The 22,312-nt window shown below is 45.8% G+C and overlaps 1 protein-coding gene across 3 annotated transcripts in view; it reads right to left on the reverse strand.

The window, feature by feature from the left end:
• Positions 1–22,312, reverse strand: part of HDAC10 (histone deacetylase 10) — a 527,678-nt gene that overhangs the window by 123,843 nt on the left and 381,523 nt on the right. For all 3 annotated transcript variants that reach the window (XM_078656727.1, XM_078656714.1, XM_078656722.1), the window contains exons 15-17: positions 19,244–19,496; positions 19,003–19,090; positions 12,502–12,587 (exon numbers count right to left, since the gene is read on the reverse strand). In XM_078656727.1, coding sequence (XP_078512853.1) covers positions 12,502–12,587; positions 19,003–19,090; positions 19,244–19,496 — 427 coding nt within the window. The remainder of the gene's footprint in view (positions 1–12,501; positions 12,588–19,002; positions 19,091–19,243; positions 19,497–22,312) is intronic.

A 22,312-nucleotide genomic window follows, 5' to 3' on the forward strand; every position in this document is an offset into this window, starting at 1 on the left:
AAGGGAGAGTGTTGATCCTTGGGGGACTCCAACCAAAACCGGAGAGGGGCGGATAGATCACGGTTGATGAGGGCTCTGTGAGGAAGGATCTAAACCATTCAAGGACGGTGCCATCCAACGCCATCCTGAGTTTGAGGTGTTCTAGGAGAATTTCATGGTTAATCGCATCAAAGACGGAGGAAAGGTCTAAAAGGATTAGGAGACAGGTTTTGCCTAGGTCGAGGGCTTGGAGGGCGTCATCCACAATGTGGAGGAGGGTGGTTTCCATGCGGTGTCCAGGTCTGAAACCTGATTGGAAGTCATCTAGCAGGTGAAAGTTGTTGATGTGTAGGCTTAGCTGTTGTTGCACAAATTTTTCCAGAACTTTGCAAGAAGTGGGATGTTGGATATGGGTCTATAGTTCTCAGCGGAGGCAGGGTCCAGCGTGTTTTTTTTAGGATGGGGACAACTTGGCCAGCCTTGAGCGAATCATGAATTGAGGCCTGTAGGAGGGAGGACTTGATTATTGAGGTGCAGGAAGGGATGATAGCCTGAGTGGCCGCAGCTAGGAAGTTAGCGGGGAGAGGATCATTAAAGTGATTGTTCGGTTTTAAGGAGGCAAGAATTCTAGAGATAGAGTGTTCGTCATAGATTTTTAAGCTGGACCTGTGCGCGCTAGGTTTTTGAGTGAGGTTTGGGAGGACAGCGCAGAGAGAAGAGGTGAAGCTGGCAGATTTTGGTGGTGAGTTGCGGATTTAAGTTCATTTCCTAGGGCAGAGATTTTGTCGCAGAAGAAGGAAGAGAATTCCTCCCTAATAGATCAGTTTTTGGCATTCTCCAGTTCAGTTCTGAAGAATTATTTTTTAGTGTTGAGGATTTTCTTATTGTAGGCATTTCTGGCCTGGCAGAGAAGTTTTAGATGTGCTGCTGATGGGTGTTGTTTCCAGATTCGTTCAGTCTGTCGAAGGGATCTCCTCTCCTTGTTGAGGGATCTGCTGAACCAGGGATTTCTGTCTTTGATCCGGGTACTTTTTTATTTTATTGGTGCTAGGTCATCGAGAATGTCGGATATGGTTGAGGAGTAATTATTCGCTAGGTTGTCGACCGAGGTGCACTGAGGGGAGTGTGGGCAGGAGGGTCGGACTCACAACGCGCTGCCCGTTTCTCGTGATCGAGGTTCTTGGCGTCTCTAACCCATTGTTTGGGAATCAAGGGTTGAGGTGTCCATGTTTTGTGGGTGCTGGGCAGGAGGAAGGTGATGGCGTGGTGGTCAGACCATTCACAAGGGTCAATAGAGATAAGTTTGCCCGCTGATTCCTTAGCAATGATCCAGTCTAGAGTGGCGCCTTTGAATGAGTAGAGAAGGAGCAGGGCTTGGATAAGGGCTTGATCAGCCAAGAAGTCTCTGATGGCATTGACCTGAGGGTCCTTAGGATCGTTCCAATGCAAGTTAAAGTCGCCAAGGAAAATGTCATTAGAGTTTGGAGAAACCTTGGCTGTGATGATTTCCATGAGGAGGTCCGTAAGGTGTCGTTCTTGCCTGGGGGGTGGTAAAAGATGTGAAGTTTGCACAGCTGTGAGGTGTTGTTGGAGATGGAGAGTGCAAGGTATTCGCAGGAGTCTGTGGGGTCCACCAGCAGTTCCGTAACAAGGAGGTTGGAGCGGTAGATACAGGCAATGCCACCCCCTTTTTTCTTTGAGTGCCTGTCCATCCTTACTATGTTATAGTTGGGCAGGACTAAGAGGTCTAGGTAGGGCGATGAGGATTCCTTGAGCCAAGATTCAGTAAAGATCGCTCGATCTGATTTATGACTCAGGATGAGGTCGGCGACATCAGATGCATGCTTTACAGCTGACTGGCAGTTTATTAGGAGGCCAGCTAGGGAGGGGTAGGAGTGGGTTTCAAAGGTAGAAGCAGAGGTGGGAACTTTAGCTAGGTTGCTATTGACCACCCCTCTGATGCGGAGGGTAGCAGATCTGTTAGGGTTGGTTGCAACCGTGCAGATAGGGTATTCTCCCCTCAGGTCTAAGGGGCATGGGGTTGTCAAGGCAGAGTCGTAGCTACTGAGGAGGTCAGCCACTTCTTCCTCCGTGAGTTGTGAGGGATTAATCATGCCAGGGGTGGGTTTGTAGGTGTGGAGGAGAGCAAGAATATCCTCCTCTGAGAGGTGGCAGGGTTGCTTGCGTAGGCGCAAGTGTCTCAGGGATAGTGGTAGAGGGTGAAGGAGGGGCTTCATGAGGAGGATGTGGGTCGCATTCTGTGCGAGCCAGAGATTCGAGAAGGAGAGTTCAATGATGTGAAGGAGGTGCTTTAGGTCCAGAATCGATTTGTGGATGCTCAGTGTTAACTTGGAGGATCTGCGGTGGAGAATATCAATATCTCGAAGAGGTATGTTCTGGCAGGCCGGGGGCCAGTTGCAAGGTAGCGGTTCTGATAGTATGTGCTGGTAGCCTAGAGGTGGGTTCAGGCGGGCCGAGGGCTGGTTGAAGGCGAGCTATTGGGATGGAGTGAGGGGGGCTAGGTCAATCAGCGTCCCTATGAGAGGGAAGATCTTGCAGGTAAGAGGCCAAAGGGGTGGGAGCGATTTTGTCTGACTGAATTTGCAATCTAGTGGTGGGGCTAACTCGACCAGAGTTCTGGGCTCTATTAGGCGTTTCCATACCAGTGTTGTGGGCCCTAGCGGGAGTTTCAGTAGCCCGGTAGCAGGAGGTTAAGCGTTTAGGGACGCTTCTGGTGGTATGTGCTGGAAGCCTGATGGTGGGGCTGGGTTGACATGTGAGGTGGGCCCTAGGGGGAGTTTCGGAGGTCGACGGAGCAGGGATCGCTAGGAGGTCTAGGTTCAGTGGTAAGGGCGCGCAGTGGATGTCATGCGTAGGTGACAGGGTGATGGGGCTGGGTCGCCCAGTGACCTGGTCACTGGCAGGAGTGGTTGATGAGAGGCAAGGTACACTTGGCGGAGTGGGCGAGAGGTGGAGAGGCGGGAGCGTGGACTGAGACGGGTTGTGAACATGTTTTTTAAAGGAGGGTGAAGAGGTCCGCAAATTTGATGAGGTTTTTGGGAGGTCTTTGAATCAGGATAGGGCCGCTGTTGTATAAGGTGATGGTAAGGTCAGCACGTAGGTTTGCAGATGGAGTGATTGTGAGGTTTTTTCCGTGAGGGATGTTCCTTGCTTCTTGAACTTTGAGGAGGCTCGAGAAGTCATTGCTCCAGAGAGACATTTTCCTGGAATTGAAGATAAGGTCATTGATGACAGTGCCCTGGTTTACGCAGAGACGATGGTCCAATATCAGCGTCTCAGAATGACTTTCCAGGATGGAGTGTTTAAGGGCTTTGGAGGCGGATTTGGAGAGATTAGGAGGATAGATAACGGTGTAGTAATTGTCTCCCGTGGAAGTCAAGCAAGGCTCTGCCATGCTGGGGAGAGTGATGAGGAAACCGCCCCAGAGGTCGGTTTGCGTGGTGAGATGTATCCGCAGGTCTGCCCTACTATCAAGGTTTGCTTACGGAAAGTGCTACCGCATCAAGATGGCCTGTCTTAGATGAGCAGGGAAAAGCAAAGTGTAAGGGCTGTTAGTCATATGCCCATGGCAGGGTAGAGGTTTACCAGGTCTTTTTCAGAGCAGTAAGTTGAAAGGGCTGTACTAGAAGTGTACAGTACCAGTACAGTATCCCTGCGCACCAGTAGGTGGCATCGGTCGGCTCCACGTGGCGTCACCAGCGCCAGAGGTGATGTGCGTGGTGCTTTTATAGATGCCACCCAAGTTCGCTGACATCAGTTTCTTTTCACAACTTGCCACGCCTGGAGTGGAGCCATGAAAAACACTGACCACTGGTGTAGAAAATTAAGGCCCTGAGAAGGAAATAACCCTGTCCCTTGAAATCTGTTTGCAGAGCGGGAAGGATGGGTGGGTCGGTAGGGAATCTGCGGCTGGACAGTCACTACCAGATAAGGTGTTACCAAAAGGTAAGTAACTTGTTCATCTGTTAGAGATTTCTAGCTGTAGATTCCTTACCTTAGAATAATTACCCAAGCAATACCTCACACTAAAGAACAAGTTACTTACCTGCGGTAATGTCTTATATGGTAGAGACACTATCTAGCCGCAGATTCCTTCCCTTAGAATTATCCCCAGGCAGCAGACTGGAGCCGGAAACCTTTCTTGAGCAGTAGCCCTGCGCACTAGTAGGTGGCGTCGCTCGGCTCACGCCGATAGTGACGTTCACTATGCCTATATAGGCGCCCACTGGCCATGGTGTGTAAAACTAGGGCCCTGAAAGGTGAAACCCTGTCCGTAAAAATTTGTTGACAGAGCAGGGAGGATGGGTGGGTCGGTAAGGAACCTGCAGCTAGATAGAGTCTCTACCAGATGAAGCTCTACCAAACGCAGGTAACTTGTTCATCTGATAGAGACTTCTAGCCGCAGATACCTTACCTTAGAATAGATATTCAAGCAATAACTCTGGAGATGGGTCTGTGGACCACTTTCACATGAGGAATTCCTGTTGGACCGAATGGGCAAAATGCCCACCCCTTCGGTCCTGACCTTGCAGGCATTAGTGTTTGGAAAGCGTATGCACAGAATTCCAAGTTGCTGCCTGGCAGATGTCCAGGACCGCAACTCTGCATGCCAACGCAGGGGTTGGAGCTTTAGCTCTGGTGGAATGAGCACGTAAGCCCTCGGGGGTTGCTTCTTTGCCAATGCAAAGAAGAACTTTATATAGAGTATGATCCATCACAAGATGGTCCTCTTCTGTACGGCCCATCCTTTCTTGGCTCCAACATACTCCATAAAGAATGGGTTGTCCACCCAGAACTCTCATTTGCAGTCAAGGTAGAATGACAATGCTTTTTTGGGTCGAGATGGTGAAATCACTTCTCTTTCTTGGGGGAATGAGGTGGAGCTTAAAAAATAGGCAAAGTGGTGGACTGGCCTACATGAAAGAAGTGACCGCTTTCGGTAGAAAGAGCTTTCGTACGAAGCACCAGTTTGTCTGGGTAGATGCTCAGGTAAGGAGGCTTGGATGACAATGCCTGAAGTTTACTAACTCTCCAGGCAGATGTTATAGCCATGTGAAAGGCCTGCTTGATGGTAAGGAGTCTGAGTGGACAATTGTGCAGGGGCTCAAAGGAAGCACACATAAGGAAAGTGAGCACCAGATTGAGGTCCCACTGGGGGCATAATAAAAGGAGAAGGTGGGATCAAATGTTGTAAACCTTTCAGAAACGTATTTAGAATAGGGGATTTGAAGATAGGAACTTTTGAATTTAGGAAAGCGCAGAAAAGCTGAGGTAGCAGAATGATAGCCTTTTAGAGTGCCCAAAGCAGAGCCGAGCTGGGCATGAGAGAGAATGACAAGGAGAACCTGTGAAAGAGGGGCAGAAAGGAGATCGATCTATCTCTCTGTACATCATGTGACAAAATATCCCCAACAAAATATCCCCAACGGAAGATGTATTCTGTCTTGGTGGAGGGACACCTGGCTGTTTAGATAACATCACAGACTTCAGATGGAAGGTGGAAAGCTGCCAGCTGTCACCGCTCAATCTCCACACAAGAAGGTGGAGCGTAGACAGGTTCTGGTGGAGAACCCTCCCCTGCTGCTTCGACAGAAGATCCTCACGAAGGGGCAGCCTGATCAGCGAACCGTTCGCCATCCTCAACAGCCTGGGAATCTCTGTGCCCAGTTCGGAGACGCAATTATAACTTGGGCTCGGTCACTCTTGATCATCTTGAGAACTCTGGGCAGGAGTGGTATGGGCAGAAAGTCGTACAGGAGGCATGAGCTTCATCTGAGATGAAAAGCATATCTGAACAAGAGCCACCTTGGAAACTACAGAGCACATAATTGTTGGCATTGCTCATTCTCAGCGGAGGCAAACGGATCTAACCAAGGCTCTCCCCACTGCTAAAAGAGACCTCGCACCACCTCCAGATAGAAACTCCATTTTTGATCCACTAGGCATCTTCGGCTGAGTTCGTCCACCTTGGCGTTCAGAGAGCCTGCCAAATTTTAACCACCAGGGAAATGCCCCGCTGTTCCATCCATGTCCAGAGACACAGGACCTCTTGACAAAGGATCCATGATCACACCCACCCTGTTTGTAGCTTTACCACATGGCAGTGGTTTTGTCCGTGAACATCTGTATTAGCCTTCTCTTGTTGGAGAACAGAAAGGCGTTGAATGCCAGCCAGATCACCCAGAGCTCCAACAGGTATATGTGGAGTCCGGATTCTACCGGACAGCAGAGGTCTTTGATCTCCACATCTACCAGATGGCTGCTGCGTCCCAGTAGTAATGCATCTGTCTCCACTGTCAGATTTGGTTGGGGGAAGGGAGAGGGGTCTACTGCTGACCCAATCGTGGTTCGTTAATCACAACTGCAGTTCTTGTGCACTTCCCTCTAGGATCTGGACGATGTCGGAGAGATTTTGCTGATGCTGCACCGACTGGAACTTCAAGTTCCACTGCAAAGCCTGCATATGCCAGCGGGCAAGTGTTACAAGCAGAATGCAAGAGGCCATGGGGCCCAGCAGCCTTAGAGTCAGTTTCACTGAAATCCAGGCCAGAGGTTGAAACATCGGCATCATAGCCAGAATATCCTGGACTCTCCATTCGGGTGGATACGTTTGTTAACTTTAATGAGTCACTTCTAAACCTTAGTTGCATGCAACAAATCTGCATTAAGTGGTTGACACTGGGAGAATTATTCGATTTTTTCAAAAACTTTGTGATTCTTAGTGTTGTATTGTACAACAGCCTTGAGAAAGTCGTCTACATGATGAAACATGTGTCGGCTGTCTGCATCTACGCTCCTACTACGATTTTTCAAGATGAACTGTACTGCTTGGTTTGGTTTTCTGTAGTTTAGGAGACAATATTACATTATGTAGCTAAAAGCGTAGGGTTTTGGGGATAAATTATTGCTTTGTTAAAAAACGAAACATTCATTTTTTTAGATGTTCGATACTTTAAGCTGCTGCCTGCAGGCTTCAGCTATCAATAGTCTATTTGCATTTAGAATGTACAGAGCTTAGTTAACTTCCATGAAGAAACTTCTCATTAAATAAAGATCAATGTTGATAGTAGGATCAATGCACCAGCTAGTACAAGTGCACTTGATCCCTACGCTGAAGAATTAGGTCCTCTAAATATGAGACCACAAACGAGATCTCTACAGTGCTCTAAAGCAGAGAGCGCAAATGTGGCAACAGACTTGGTCGTAAAAAGGAAGCGCAGAGGAACCCCTTTAACAAGTAGAAAAGCAAAACTTAAAAAAGGGAATGACAAAAGTGAAGAATTGAGTTCAAGACCCCCACATATCTCAGCAATAACCCCACAGTCTACTCTAACCGCCACCGCTTCAATGAACTTTAGAGACGTTGATCCGGCAGATTTGGGAACTGCATTCTGTGGGGGATTGGAGCTCATCTTCACAAGGACCTGTCTCCCCATATACGATAGACTCGCGCAGATTGAAAAGAGACTATTGCACTTAGAGTCACGGTCTGGCCCAGCCCAGTTACAGGCAGATTTGCAAGTTTCATTGGGGGGTGGCCACCTAGACGGGGGGCTGCAACCAGGGAATGGAGAAGCAACTGTTAGTAACCAGTTAAATAGTAATTTTATACCTGATGTCCTGCCACTGGTGTTAAACTCCAGTCCGCCCACTAATTGCGTCCCCTTACCACCAAGGGAAAGGACCAAAGATAACAACAATGTACATTCCAGCAGTCTGGCTTCAGGGAGGAAAACGGGGTACTTGGATGAGCAACTCCAAGTCCATAGAAATATTGTCGAGGAGAAGCACGCGCAATCATTACCCCGTGTCGATCTCCCTCCAGCCTCACTACCATTTGTGGTGGTGCTTGCAGGGGTACCAGCATTAGATATTGGGAAAAATGAGGCATACACTGAGCTTAAGAACTAATGTATACAGTGGCTTAATTGCAATAGGCCTCTTCCACCACAGGTCACTGGGGAAATACTGTTTGCGAGGCGGGTTGATTGGGTTGGGGATAGGCCAAAAACCATTGCTGGTAATTGTGTAATTATCAACTTCAAGAACACCTCTGTAGTGGATTACATATGCAAGGGGGCCTCAGATGGGTGCAAAACGCAAATCTTACCCCTACACTTGTCCTATTTTTATCCTGCTCCCCACCTGGGTGCAAAGCAATTTAGAGGGGGGCACTCAAGAGGGTTCCCGAACCCACCACCATATAGAAATCAAGTAGGGGTGAATAACTGGGAGGCCCACAAATAACTACCCCCTGCTCCAATTTTTTCCCCAGAATAACAGGTTTAGTACCCCAGACCTAGTGGATTGACAATCAGAGGTTGAATCATGCCCACCCCCCGGAGTTAGAGAACTAGGCTCGCAATTAGCTAGTATGCTGTATACTGTTGATGTTAATTCTATTTGAGACCCTAGTATTGTCCAACAAGAGGCTGTGGAAGGCAAGGGGCCGAAAGTGCTAATTGTGGGTCAGAGTAGGGAGATGGTCTGCCAGGCTGTAGATTCTGACACACTTTCCGTTTTGACGCAGGAGGGTGCTTCGGGGTCGGCCGCTGAGCCACGATCGGGCGAAGCAGCAGAACAAATCCGAGTGACTAGGAGGATGCTGTGTCCTAGTGGTGCAGCACTTGGTGGTTATGGACCTACAGAAGTCCTAGGTTCAATTAGTTCTGGGGCAAAGGACGGTAAGATTAAAGTCCTGTCCTGGAACCTGGCCGGACTGAGAAATAAATTATCTACTCCTGAGTTGGGATAATTTATCGAAAAACATGACATCTGTTACATGCAGGAGACATGGGCCCTGGAAGAGACCGTATGGGATGGTTTTGCCACCTTTAACATCTTGGCACCTTCCAGGGGTAGGGGGAGACCCTCGGGTGGCTTGGCGATATGGGTTGGCACGCACTTGGATGCGAAGGCAGCCCATGTCCCAACCAACTCACTCGACGTCCAATGTGTTCTCCTGACACTGCCTGACTCTACCCAGGTTGCCCTTCTTAATGTTTACTCAAGGCCTTCGCAGGGAGGCCAGGAATCTGGCACTATCGACATATTAGGGCAGTTTATCTCCTCCCTTGACCCCGAAATAGCCCTATTAGTTGGAGGCGACTTCAACTGCCAGTAGGAACCTCTTGCTGGCTCAGATATGGCTGACTTAGTGGATGAGGACCATTACTGGCACATCCCTGAACCGCGGATAGCCCCTGTTAAAGCCTGGACAACACTGGTCCTCCAAATTAAATCACTATCCCTTACAGCGTCTCTGCGGGCGTATAATGGGAAGATGGATCCAGATAGACCGGGCTCATCTACTTTTAACAGATTAGGGCAAAATTCCAACATTGATTATGTACTAGTTGAAGCCAGACATTGGAATAGGGTTTTTGATTCCAGGGTTCACCAACGGAGCGATAGCGACCATAACGCTCTTGTGCGGACTCTGAAATCTGGGAGTTTTGGTTTGTCCAGCCCAGCCTTTGAGCCTAACTCTGCACAACCACCCTTTCTCCTTTCCAATAATCGGCGACGAATTAAGTGGTCGAAAATTCAGGATTCACCGTCTAAACTTGCAGGGATATAACAGCTTGCACTACCACAGCTGTTAGAAATGGGTGAGGTAGGAGAAAAGGACTGATTCAGAGGCCCGGACTAGAGCCGTAGAAATCCATAAACAACGGATTGTAAATCTATCAGATGTTTTCTTCCCTTGTGGAAGTGTGAAGGTGATCACACACCAAAACCACCCCTGGTATGACGCATCCTGTCGGAAAGCGAAAAAGGACCTCTTAGCCGCTATAAAAAATGAGGACAGGGATAGTATCCAGCAGTGCCGGCATAGGTACAAGCAGGTTGTTAATAGGGAGAAGAAGAACTGGGGGGAGAATAGGTGGGAAGAATTAAGATTAGCTCTCCTGACCAAAGATTCTAAATCATTTTGGTCTATTGTCAACTCTGGGGGAAGACCATCAACCCTAGCGAATATAGCACCTGCAGCATGGGAAGCTCATTTTGGGGCTTTGTATACCAACACCGACGAAGAGTCACTATCGCTTGCCACCCCTGGACCCTCCTACGAGCATAGTATGGAGGCATCGTTGGTTCCTGTGACGGGGGATGTTGAAGAGGTTCACCAGCTCCCTAAAATAGGACCCCTACATGAGTATCCAACGGTGGGGCACTTGAGTATCGAACAGGGCGTGGGGACAGTGGTTTCCTTTGGTGAGCACCGTATGGGCGGGGCTGAAGATATCTCACTTGTGGAGGTTGAGACAGCAATAACCAAACTTCTACCCAACAAGGCCCCTGGCTTGGACAAGCTTCCCGGTGACCTATTTTGAGCACAACCTAAAATATGGGCACCATATTTGGTTGTCCTATTTAATGCAATACTCAAGGGGAGTCTCCCGCCAGACACCTGGCTAGGAGCAGAAATTGTCCCAATTCACAAAAAAGGCTGTCAATTAACCCCGTCCAACTATAGGCCCATCAGCCTGATAGACACCACACAAAAGCTGATGGGCAGGATTATCTTAGACAGAATCCAGGGGTGGATAGAGGAAAATGGGACCCTGTCTATATTCAAAGCCAGGTTCAGGACGGGCATTTCCACAATAGATCAAATTTTTAGGCTGCAGGTACTATTCTGGAAAACGGTATGTGTGGAGGGTGGCAGCCTCTATCTCATATTCGTGGACCTGCGGGCCGCATTTGATCTAGTACCGAGAGAAAAACTGTGGGCCGTATTGCTGGGTATGGGTCTTCCTGCCCAACTGTTGGATATCCTGATTAGACTCCATACGAACAATTATGCTCAAGTTAGGTGTGGACGACATGGGGAATTTTCGGATAGCTTCCCTGTGAAAAAAGGGGTACGCCAGGGGTGTGTCCTGGCCCCAACTTTATTCTGTCTTTATCTGAATGGGCTAGTTGACCATCTGCTGCATGTAAAAGACAATGATGCCCCTGGGCTGGCGACCGGGCGCGTCCCCGCTTCGATGTTTGCAGATGACACTCTGCTGTTATCTAAAACATCAACGGGGATCCAGCGTACCTTGGATGGCTTCGCAGTTTTTTGTAAACTGCGTGGGTTAGAGATTAACTTCGATAAGACCAAGTTTATGATTTTTAATCCCCAGAGGAAAACTCGCCCGAACCCTCTGTTAAACGGTATACGCCTAGAAAGAGTCAAGACCTTCGATTACTTGGGCATTACCTTAACGGAAAATTTTGACTGGGGGCCTCAGACAGAAAAGGTGGCCCTCAGGCTGTCCCAGGTCGCGGGTGGAATCAGCAAAGTTCCTAAATCCTCGGTCTTCAAACCTGCTGCACCAGTCGTAGAAATGTACAAACTTGAGGCCAGAGCGGCCTCTACGTATGGTGCAGAACTTTGAGGCCATAAACGATTAATTAATCTTGCGAGGGTAGAACATGGTTTTATGAGGAACCTATTGGGTTTACCAGCTAGTACACTATTAACTCCGCTGCGTATGGACTTGGGGTTAGAACCCATAGAGGAGGTAGCAGCCGCACGGCCATTGATGTATTGGAAGAGGCTCTGGTCCGTGCCTGAAGTAATATCCTACAACGAAGAGTTTACTGAGGTATGGGCTGTTTTAAAAAATAGGAATATTCCATGGCTTGCGCATGTGAGGGCACTTTGTGGACAAATTGGTTTACCAGAGTTGTGGGAGAATCTTGCAGATAGCTGCCCAAGGATAACGAAAGATGAGCTGTTGAGCTATGTCAGAAATTATAACCTATTAGCTCTCCAGAGGTGCCCAAATCTGGGAAGATTAACGGTGGAGTTCCTTCAAGTGAAAGTTGAACCGAGCATGGAGAATTTTTGGGACTTAATCTATCCTGCTCTTGCAAGGAAACTCTACATACAGCTTAGGATTGGCAGCCTCCCACTTAGGGTATTTACTGGTAAATGGGCCAATATTGTGAATATTGTTTGCCCAGTTTGTAACTACAAAGAAGATGATATCTTCCATGTTCTGTTTTTTTGCCTTGCCTACCGGGCGATAAGGAACTGCTGGCTGATTTCACTTTGTAGGAACTTAGGTTTCACCCAGTGTGCCCATGCTTGCAGGGTCCTTCGCTATGATACACACCCCCCTATTGTCTTTGCTGTATCACGATTCTTGTGGAGTATGTGGCGTAGACGGAGAAGTTTCCTATAACCTTGTATACATGTATTTTACTGTACCGTTGATAACTATTTGGTTTAATCTAATTTTATCTCCCAGTTTTTATTGTATATGTAATTTATTGTTTTAAACCTTCACTGATATGTTCTGATTTTATGTACACTTTTATGGTCTATCGACCGAAATAAAGTTATCTAAACGAAACGATTAACAATGGAACAAAGCCAGGAACTAGGAGTAATACATTTTTTAAAGTGCTGCAGGTTGAATGCAGAAGTGGAATATGGACACAATCATACAGTTTCGCACCACCCAAAAAAACCAAAGTAGACTATAAAAATGAGATGCTCACCTGTTCAATCCAAAATTAATACTGTGCTTTAGAGCAACAACAGATGAAAAAGAAATTTCAGGGGTTTCCATAATTCCGTTGCGTACCTTAAGCGAAACCAAAAAGTGAACTTAGCAACAACTCGATGAATCACATTGGATTATTTCCACATGCATCATTGGGTCTTAAAGCACACCCATTCTCAAAATAAATAACACTGATTTTAAAGAAGATGGCAGTGAGAAAGGTTGATGGGCATTCAACCCACAAAACACCACATTCTGGGTTGTTCTACGACTAGGTGCAGGGCAGGTCATGTGGAGCCGGCTCAGTTTACCTTCGTGATGGGGCTAGCAAGGGTTTCAGAGTTGCACAAGTATCGTGTATGAGGCAGTGAAGTGACTTACACAGGGAAGAAAGAGCAGGATCTTCCTAAACAGTGGCTGTGATGGATTTCTGTAAAGATTCAAACTTTTTGGTCCAAGTTTGTCGGAGGATACTTTGTAATGTTAAAGTGAATGTGATGCAAGAAGCCTCACGTGGATGAGAAACAGATAAAGAAAGAGCAGCTCAAACATATAACATGCACTGCACCCATCACATCACGTCGAGTGTGCTGCCCCGTGCGGCACTCTGACTTCTTAGACTGTATTTTGTTACATGTGACAGAGTAACCATTCATGCATCTGAAAGCTGCAGGGCCATGTACACAGTACCACCATCTAAAGAATATAGCCGTCACCATTGTGCGTAGACATTCATAACTTCTGGTGGATGTCTTTCTGGGCCTCCACTCACTTCTTAATGTGCTTTCCCTCCTTTACATGTTATGTTATAATATTTGTAAAGTCCATGGCTGCCCCTGCAACGGGCGTCCCAGCTCTGACTGTCCAATGTAGTGAGAAGCCAAAGAGAAATTTAGTGAATAGAGAAAAGCCAGGACTTCACCATCCTTCTAAAAGTCCAGTGATCATGGGTGCTGCGGATAGAAAGAGGCAGGGAATTCCAGAGAGCGAGTGCCAGTGCCTTGAACGAACGGCCAACCGCTCTGGCCCTGGATCCCAAAAGTAGCACATTACAATAATCCAATCTAGCCATGATGGTAGATATGGAATATGCCACCATACAACTGAAGGACCCCCCACTGAATAAGCAGTTTTAATTTGGGATTATGAACTGGATAGAACAGAAGCTGCTACATCCATACCATGTTGGACCTTCTGTGATAAACTGCACTCAAAAAGCTAAAATGGTCAAAACTGATTGTGCACACCCAGTGCCATTTTAGTAATTTGGACCCTCGCGGTATGAACTTTGATGGGGCATGTGAGAGGTTACGGGCAGACAATTCATCCATCATCCAAAGCTAATTTTTTGCTGTTTAACAAACAGTAGTTTTATTCCAAATAGTTCTCTGCCACTCAAACATTTTTACATGTACTACATCAACATATATAAAACAAGACCACAAGGCACTACATAAACAAAGATGCATGCCCATCTTCCTTTACCTTACAAAAAACCCGCAGTTCTTTAAAACATCCTCAGCTCCATGAAACCGATACATAGAGCTGTGGAAGGAGTCCCTCTACTAATTCATTTTTGAGCAGTCTCAAAGCCTTTTCAAAGAAGGGGAGTACAGTAGTATGAGCTGGTGTGCAATCGAGTCCAGACTGGGTTGAATTTTCCAACATTACATGGGATTCTCGTTGGTGGCTTGGATGGTGAAGCTTAAACTGGGGAAAAACAAACCGTAAAAGCTAATTTGTAACTGGCTAGACTTGGGCCTCTAACCAGTAAGGTATGCGGAACATGACTGATGCAGAAAGGGGAGTTTATGAGTACAGGGGACAGAGGCTTGTGGGACTCGAAAGCCTCCTAGTGACAGGCAGCTCTCAGGAGAAAGGGCTTCAGTTCTCTCCAGAACGAAGGAAATCTCAAATCTCATTCAATACACCCAGTGGAAAGAGGCCATCCCAGAAAATGGCATGCTGAACATGAAGGGGCTCTCTTGCGCTTTTATCTGGAAGTCTTCCTAAAGGTCCCAAGTAGTTGATCTATGGTGTCTAAATGGGTGCTAGGGCTGGAGGGCCTTAGCAAAATCAATGTAAGTATAAGGGCCCCCTGCTACTCGACCTAAAAACCCAAGCAGAAACAAGACTGATACTGCATTGAATGCAAGTCTCTAAATGAACTATTACAGTCAAACAATTATTTCATGTGTATTGCTTCATTAATGGAATTGATGTAGAAATAATTCAGAATTAATTAAATTACAAAAAAATGCTTTTAAATAAAGTCATCACATAGAAAACCACGAATGTCTGAATATTTAACAAAGATCAATATTATAATAAACAAACAAGGCAGAATGCATCATATAAGAAACAAATTCTTTTTTGATAATTTGTATTAATAAAGGACTTTAATATTGTTCATAAGTAAACACTTAGCCTGTTTCAGTATCATGTTGCAATTATGTCATATAATGCAAATTAGAAGATTAATTGCTTAGAGATTGGGAATTAGCAGAATTACCTTGTGTGCAACTATTTGTCAGAAGGGTTACCATGAAGGATGCTATACGATCACAACATCTTATGCCAGGGTTGAGCCAAGTACAGGGATTCTAGACTCACTGGAGCTTGGAAAGTTTTTAATCCTCTGTAGATGGTGTTACAAGTCTATTCTTGAGATTAGCACTGATAGCACAAGGGTGATCTTCTGGATGAGCTGTGGAAGCCGGGAAGATCATTTTAGTTGGTGTGGAGGGAAGAATAGACTCTTGATGGAGGTATCTGCCTTAGGAGTAAACAAAGAGTATGCCCATTTTTCCTATCTTCTAGACGGTCATTGGAGGTGGTTCTTTCAAATATGGACAGGTAAAAGGGAGTTTTGAGGGCTCTCTTAGGTTCACAAATAAGATTTCTGCAAAGGAGTAAAATCCAGCAGCACCACGTGTTGGACTTCCTTTAGGCAAGCTACTACTTGGTGACATACCCTTCCCAGTTTAAGGTGGATCTTGTAGAGTACTTCGCTTTCAATACTGGCTCGGTGGCTCATTACTCCACTCTATGGGACGCCTTTAAGGCGTTCATTCAGGGAGTGACAGCCTGGATACAGTACAAGCTGAAATTAAGTTACTAGATGAATCCTCCCTAGATCCGTACATACAGGGTAAGCGCCCTCTTGTTGGACTTCAATGATCACGCTGACAGGGAGGCCTCCCTGCTTGGTAAATACCAACTGGCTTGACGCTACGGCGAGGGTGAACACCCTGGTAGGATGCTGGCTCGCTTGGTGAGCTCCCCGAAGGGGACTGGACATCTCACGTCGATTGAGCGTGCGGATGGTACATCTGCCACTTCTGACGCGGACATTGTGGCGGAGCTGGTGGCCTACTATCGGTCCCTTTACTCCACTATGCTTCCCAACAAGTTTACACATCACCTGTCCTAACTGGCGGGAGTGGCTATGGTATGGCTTACTGAAGGCCAGGCTGATTTTTTAGTGGACCCCTATACGGTTGAGGAAATCTCGCTTGCCATGGATGCACTCTCCGGCTCCAAAGTGCCTGGCCTTGATGGACTCTCGGGAGCGTTTTTTAAAGCCTACAAGGACAGCCTGGCGCCCCAACTCCTGGAGGGATTTGCTGAGGCACTGGAATTGGGAGTCCTTCCCCCCCACTATGCGGGAGGAGGCCATCTCCCTCCTACTCAAGCCGGGAAGGACCCCACGCATTGCTCGTCCTACCGGCCCATTTCGCTCATCAATCTCAATAATAAAATCCTTGCTAAAAAGCTCTCACACGCCTTTCCTTGCTCATGGATCAAATTTTGTCCCCAGTACAGTCCGGTTTTATACCACATCACTCCACTGCACTAAATGTTCCCACAGTATTCTTGGTTATCAACCGCATCAAACCCACTACACCTGCGGCAGTTGCATTACTAGACACAGAGAAGGCCTTCGATTCCCTTGAGTAGCCCTTCCTTATGGCATCTTTGCGTAAAACTGGCCTACCTTTTAACTTGATCGCCCTGATAGCTCTGCTGTATTCTTCTCCTACTGCCGGTCTTCGGGTTAATGGCTCCTTATCCCCTCCCATCTCCATTACGCGTGGCACACGTCAGGGGTGTCCCTTGTCCCCGCTCTTATTTATCATAGCGATGGACCCCCTGGTCCGCCACCTTCAAGAAAAGCACTTGTTTTGCGGCCTGCAATTCCCTGCTGGACCACTCTTAATGTCTCTATATACAGATGACGTTTTGCTTTTCGTCCGCCATCCCCAAACTAATTTGCAGCCCTTAATCAATGAGATTGAACGATTTGGCTCTGTGTCCGGGCTCAAGATTAACTGGTGAAAATCAGTGCTATTTCCCATTACGGATGCAGTGGTGGCAGACGGGTCAGAGTATCCCTTACAGGTAGCCCGGGAGACTACAAAATATCTTGGGGTGCATCTCCATAGAGACAAAGGCCAGGTTATACAACTCAACTACGGACCGGCTATAGAACACCTCACTACGCAAGTGGCGCGATGGATACAACTACCCCTATCCATGGCGGGCCGTATCACACTTATAAAGATGAAGGTATTGCCCCGTTTTCTCAATTTTTTTCGTACCATACCCATTCCGCTCACCAATGCCTTTTTTGCTCAGTTACGTGGCCTCCTCATCCGGCTGATATGGGCTGGTCGTAGACCTAGGGTCGCATGGGACACTCTTACACTTCAGTATACACGGGGGTGTTTGCGGTACCAGACCCTCAACTGTATTTCTTGGTAGCGCAGGCTTAATTTGCACACCATTGGTTCCACCTGGATGCCTGTATTCCCTATACCAAAACAGATACTGAATTAGCCACTCTGACTCCTCTTGTGTCTCTGCTCCCGAAGAGAATCCCCCTTGATTCGCAAGATATCCAACCTCTGCCTACCACATGCTGGGCTTGGCGCAAACTAAACCTGTTATTTGGAGCTGGCACACTTTACTCTCGCGCTCTCCTGCTTGCTCAAAATCCGTTCTTAACTCTCACCACTGACAGGGGGGTCTTGGCCACTCTCTCTAAACTGGGGCTGGACACCTTTGGATCCCTGTTCCCGGACAGCCAGGCACGAATATTAGCTGACCTGACGCAACTCCCCGAACTGACTGGCGTAGACTCCCTAAACGTGGCTCGGCTTCAGCGGACCCTTCGGGCCACTTTCTCCGCCTTCCCCGCCCCGTAAGAAGACTTTCCTCGCTTACCCTGCTCATTGCAGACGACACTGGATCGCACCTGGTCACAATACTGTATAAGGCCTGTTTAGGACATTCGCTGACTGACAAGGAGTGGGCCTTATGTCTCGAGCAAACCCATAGAGTGTCTCCCAACCATAGGCATAAATTGCTTCATTTTAATTTTGTCCATAGAATTTATGTAACCCCTAGCCAACGAGCAAAGTTAGACCCCACTAAACCCACAAATTTCCCCAATTGTAATGTTTTAGATGCAGATTTTGCACATATGTCCTGGGCTTGCCTTCCAATTTTGGCTTACTGGCAGGAGGTCTTTGCAACCTAGGTGTAAATTATAGACACTGCTCTTGTACCCTCCCCTGAAATGGGTCTGTTAGGATTGGTTACTCGCATTAAACTTTGTTATAGGTAGCGTTACTTTTGGCCAAACGTGGGATTACTGCCTTATGGGGGGCAAGGTTTCAACCAACCAAATCTGCCTGGCTTCGTAGCCTGGCATATTGTAGCGTCCAATCTGAAATATACGCTACCCTTCAGCCCCCAACCTCCAGACCCTGAGGCATCTGGTGTGTTTATCGCAAGCACTTGCAGCGATAATTACTTGCTTCGCAGGCTGCTACTACCCCGACGGCCTCCCAAGCCATTGAATGACCAGCATACTAGCTGCCTATGTCACTCACCTGGTCCTGCATTCCCCCTACTCGTGTTTATGCAGGCAGGAGTGATGCACCACAGACACCTGGTGTGTCGTATTGTCACAGGCCGGTGTAACTCGCAATTCAAATACTGGAACTAACTTAGTCTCTTTTCTTCATCTGGATATATTGTGGTAATTGCTTTATGTGATTTATATTTTTTGTGATTTGTTGCTGTATTTCAATTGTTTTGGTATAATTTTGCATTTTTGCATGTTTTTGTGCTGCGTATTTGATATTTTTTAATTGTATATTTTGAAATCGGATGTTGTTTATGTTTTTGATATGTTTGTTCTATGTGTTTGTATTTTCAATAACAAATTCCACAAAAAAAAAAAAAGGGTGGATCTTGTAATAAATAGGCACGAATGTCAGTTTATGAGCTGGCAATCATTGTGGGACACTGCACTTAATGTGCGTTATTCCAGTGGCTCCCATTTTGACTTTGTGATTGCTTAAAAAAAGGAAGAACCAAGACATAGCAGTCCCACTGAAACAAGCCAGTGAAGTGTAGACAAACGGAAATGAATGATGGAAAAAAATGAATGAAGAAACTTTATAGAAAAAGTAATTGTTTGTTATACCTGTTTTTGAAGAACTTTGTTCAAAACGTTCAAGAGATGTCCAAATGAAGACATGTTTGCTCCTTTCACCAGCTGCTCATGAAAACCACTATAAAAATAAAGAACATGCACATACCATTTGAGAGAATTGTGAATATGTTTTGTAAACGTGGAGACATATGCAATCCCACAAAATTCTATAGAAAATATAATGAAATGTTATAACAATCAAACAAGAATTTAAAATGGTGTCAAAGCTAACCTGAGGAGCGCTTCGGTTTCTCCTGGTTCAACTGTCTCCTTACACACAAGTACACCATTTGGGAGCAATAGTGCCTGGGTTTCTGAAACAGCTGCTGCAGTCCTTGCAGGAGGCACTGGAACAAGTATGCTTTTCATATGAGAGTCCAAAAATATATTTGTCTCCATTTCAACTTCCTTTTTGGTCTTCACACTAGTGAGACCTGCACCATGTACCTTCCTCTCAGTGCTGGCATTTTGCACAGTGGCTCCATCTACAAAACAGATTGATTAAAGGCATCAGACAACAAACAAAGGCAGATAAACAAAGCATACCAAGCCACTTTACTGGGGACCGAAATCTGGAAAAAGATAATGCATTCAACACCACATTGGATAGATTTGTTTTTTACTTGCGCAATGTTGATTACCAAATTTGTAGTGTAACTGTCCTGCACAAAGTCCAAAATGAAGTAATTTTGAGCACACTTTAGAAGTTAACAGCAAAGTAGTTAGTGAGGGTTACTAAATGAGCCCTTGCCATTGGGGCACCTCTTTTGAGTCACTGACTCATTTGAAAAAGCAGTGCATTTTGAGAGTTGTCTTGGCCTTATTCAACTGAACCAGTTCAACTAACTCGCAAGCAATCATGGATTTTGAAAAGGGAATAGTGCCGGTGACAAGGGGTCATCTTGAAAACCCTACAGTCAGTGCCGTATATTAAGAGAAGAGGGTTTTGAAAAAACATAGCTGCAGAACCAGAGTCTAGGATTGCCTACTGGTTTTGTGATGCTAAAAGCACACATGAATAAGTGGAATTTGGTACTTTGCAAAATATAGGCAGGTTGTTGTGGTTATGGTGTGTAGTAGTTACAGGTATCAGAGCCTGGGATGTGTTTATTATAAGAACATCACAGAAAATAGTCTCAAGATTTTCAAACTGGTGAGAGGGAGATTTTAAAAACAAAATCGGGGGAATTGGCTATTGGCTTATATGGAAACAATGGGGATACACCTAAAAGAAAGCTTTTTTGTACTTCAAAATCAAGGGTCTTCCATTTGAATCGAATCTACTATCATATATGTAGTCAGTTGGTATTTTGGATTGCCTTCTTGGCTCATGTGGTGTTTGCCAACTGGCATCAATTTGTTGATTATAAAGGTAGGGTTCTATGTGTGAATGCCTTTAAGCATATTTAAAATGTAACATGTAGTTCATGGAAAGGCAAAAAAGCCTAAGAAGCCTTTCTGTGATATTCTCCTAGCACCTCGATCCACTGGATCGTGCTCTTCGAGTCATCATGCCAATAAACCTCATGGTCATGTAATCATGTAGATCTCATAATCTGAATTGCACATGGTAGGGGATCTCTGCTCCCAAAGTGTCCTGAATCCTAGGTCAATAGTTCTGTACACCGGTCTCTGCCTGCAAACATATGTATCTGAATTTGTGGAATCAACAGAGAATTCTCATTTGAGTTTCATAGTGATTATGAGTTAAATATGTTATGGAATTGAAAATCATCACTCACAATGTGGCCTCTAAGAGTACAAAGCACAATTCAAAAACATGGCCAACGGTTGACAAGATTGTGATGCCATGACAGCTCTGTGTGTCTATGCCCTGCCTAAATATCAGTCCGAAAAAGTGAGAGAAATTGGGCGCCATTTGACAGACGCTGACAACTCCACTGTTAATGTGAATGGCGATTTTACTTAAGTTATGAATGTAGAACATGAGAGTTTGCACTCACATGACACAATAAGGGTTGGTACCGCTGGTCTACTAATATTTGGCAAAGCATTGGGACTGATGAATGTGTGAAAACATATGCATGTGACTGAACTCCTTCATTCAGGGGTAAATTCCACATGTTCTACATTAGAACTTTTTTATTCCACGTTAAAGTATTCTGAAATTACACATGGACTTCATGGGTATTTGGATCAATGACCATTCCCCTTTACTCCTAATTTCTGTTATTGGTATTGGACAGGAGATTGTCATCTAGCTTGGAAATCTTAGCTACACACTTGGGAATTCCCGATCAGTAAATGCTAGATCACCTTGGGGAATTTTGAGGAGAATAAGGAACGACATGCTCCCCATGTGACTTTCTGGGAGGCTTTAAAGACCATTCGCCGGGATAATGCAATGTCTTGAATATCCTTCGGACACAGAGTATTATTTCCTTAAGGTTAGGGACTTAAAAGACTCAGAGAAATGACTGCATATTTAGAAATCGCATATTTTAGCAAATCAGAAATGCAATTCAGAACAAATCTTAACATAAGTATAACGCACATTTAGAAATGCCTTAAAAAATGTGTGGATATCTTTCAGAAGAATAAGTAACTAAAACTGAAACATATTATAAAGTGACAAACATGCAATTCGAAATGCAATTAGAAGCACATCACTGAAATTACATGTATTTTTAAGATTATGCATCATGTAAACTATACTTTAGCCTTTGCAGCGACTAGGCCTGAAGCTTCCTTTCGACCTGTGCTCATAGTAAAATGTTCTGTGCAGACAGCCTAATATTGATGGCATGTTAGAGATGTGCTGACTTAAATATGTTCATTTAGCTCCTCTCATCCCAAGTTAGATCATCTCCCTTAAGAATAATAGCTTATTGAACGGAAAATAATAAATGGTGATGTAGACTTAGAATGTTGCTTAAAGATTAACTTGATATAGGTTTTCACATTTTGCGGACTAGTTTTTGTTTCTGTGCTGAAATTCACAATACTTCTTTAGCTTAGGTAAGAGGGTTCTCCTGGAAACCTTCCTTCATGTAACAATTGTACCAAAGGACTATATCGTTTTAGATGACGAGATTGCAGAATGTGGTAATCGTAAGAAGATTAATCGTATGACTGGGGGCGTGGCTTGGAGCTCGGCGAGAAGGGCCGCACTGTAGTGCTGCTCCGCCAGCCATCGAGAATAATATGCTAAAATCCTAACCTTTATCCCTGTAACTGCCGGGTGGAGAACACCGGAGTGTGTAAGAGTGATATTGCACTCATCGGAGCGCTATTTGAGGCGGACTGGGACAGGCTGCGGTGCAGCCACGGGCCGAAGCTG

The sequence above is a fragment of the Lissotriton helveticus genome, chromosome 1_1, assembly GCF_964261635.1.
Source record: "Lissotriton helveticus chromosome 1_1, aLisHel1.1, whole genome shotgun sequence".
Classification (NCBI taxonomy): Eukaryota; Metazoa; Chordata; class Amphibia; order Caudata; family Salamandridae; genus Lissotriton; species Lissotriton helveticus.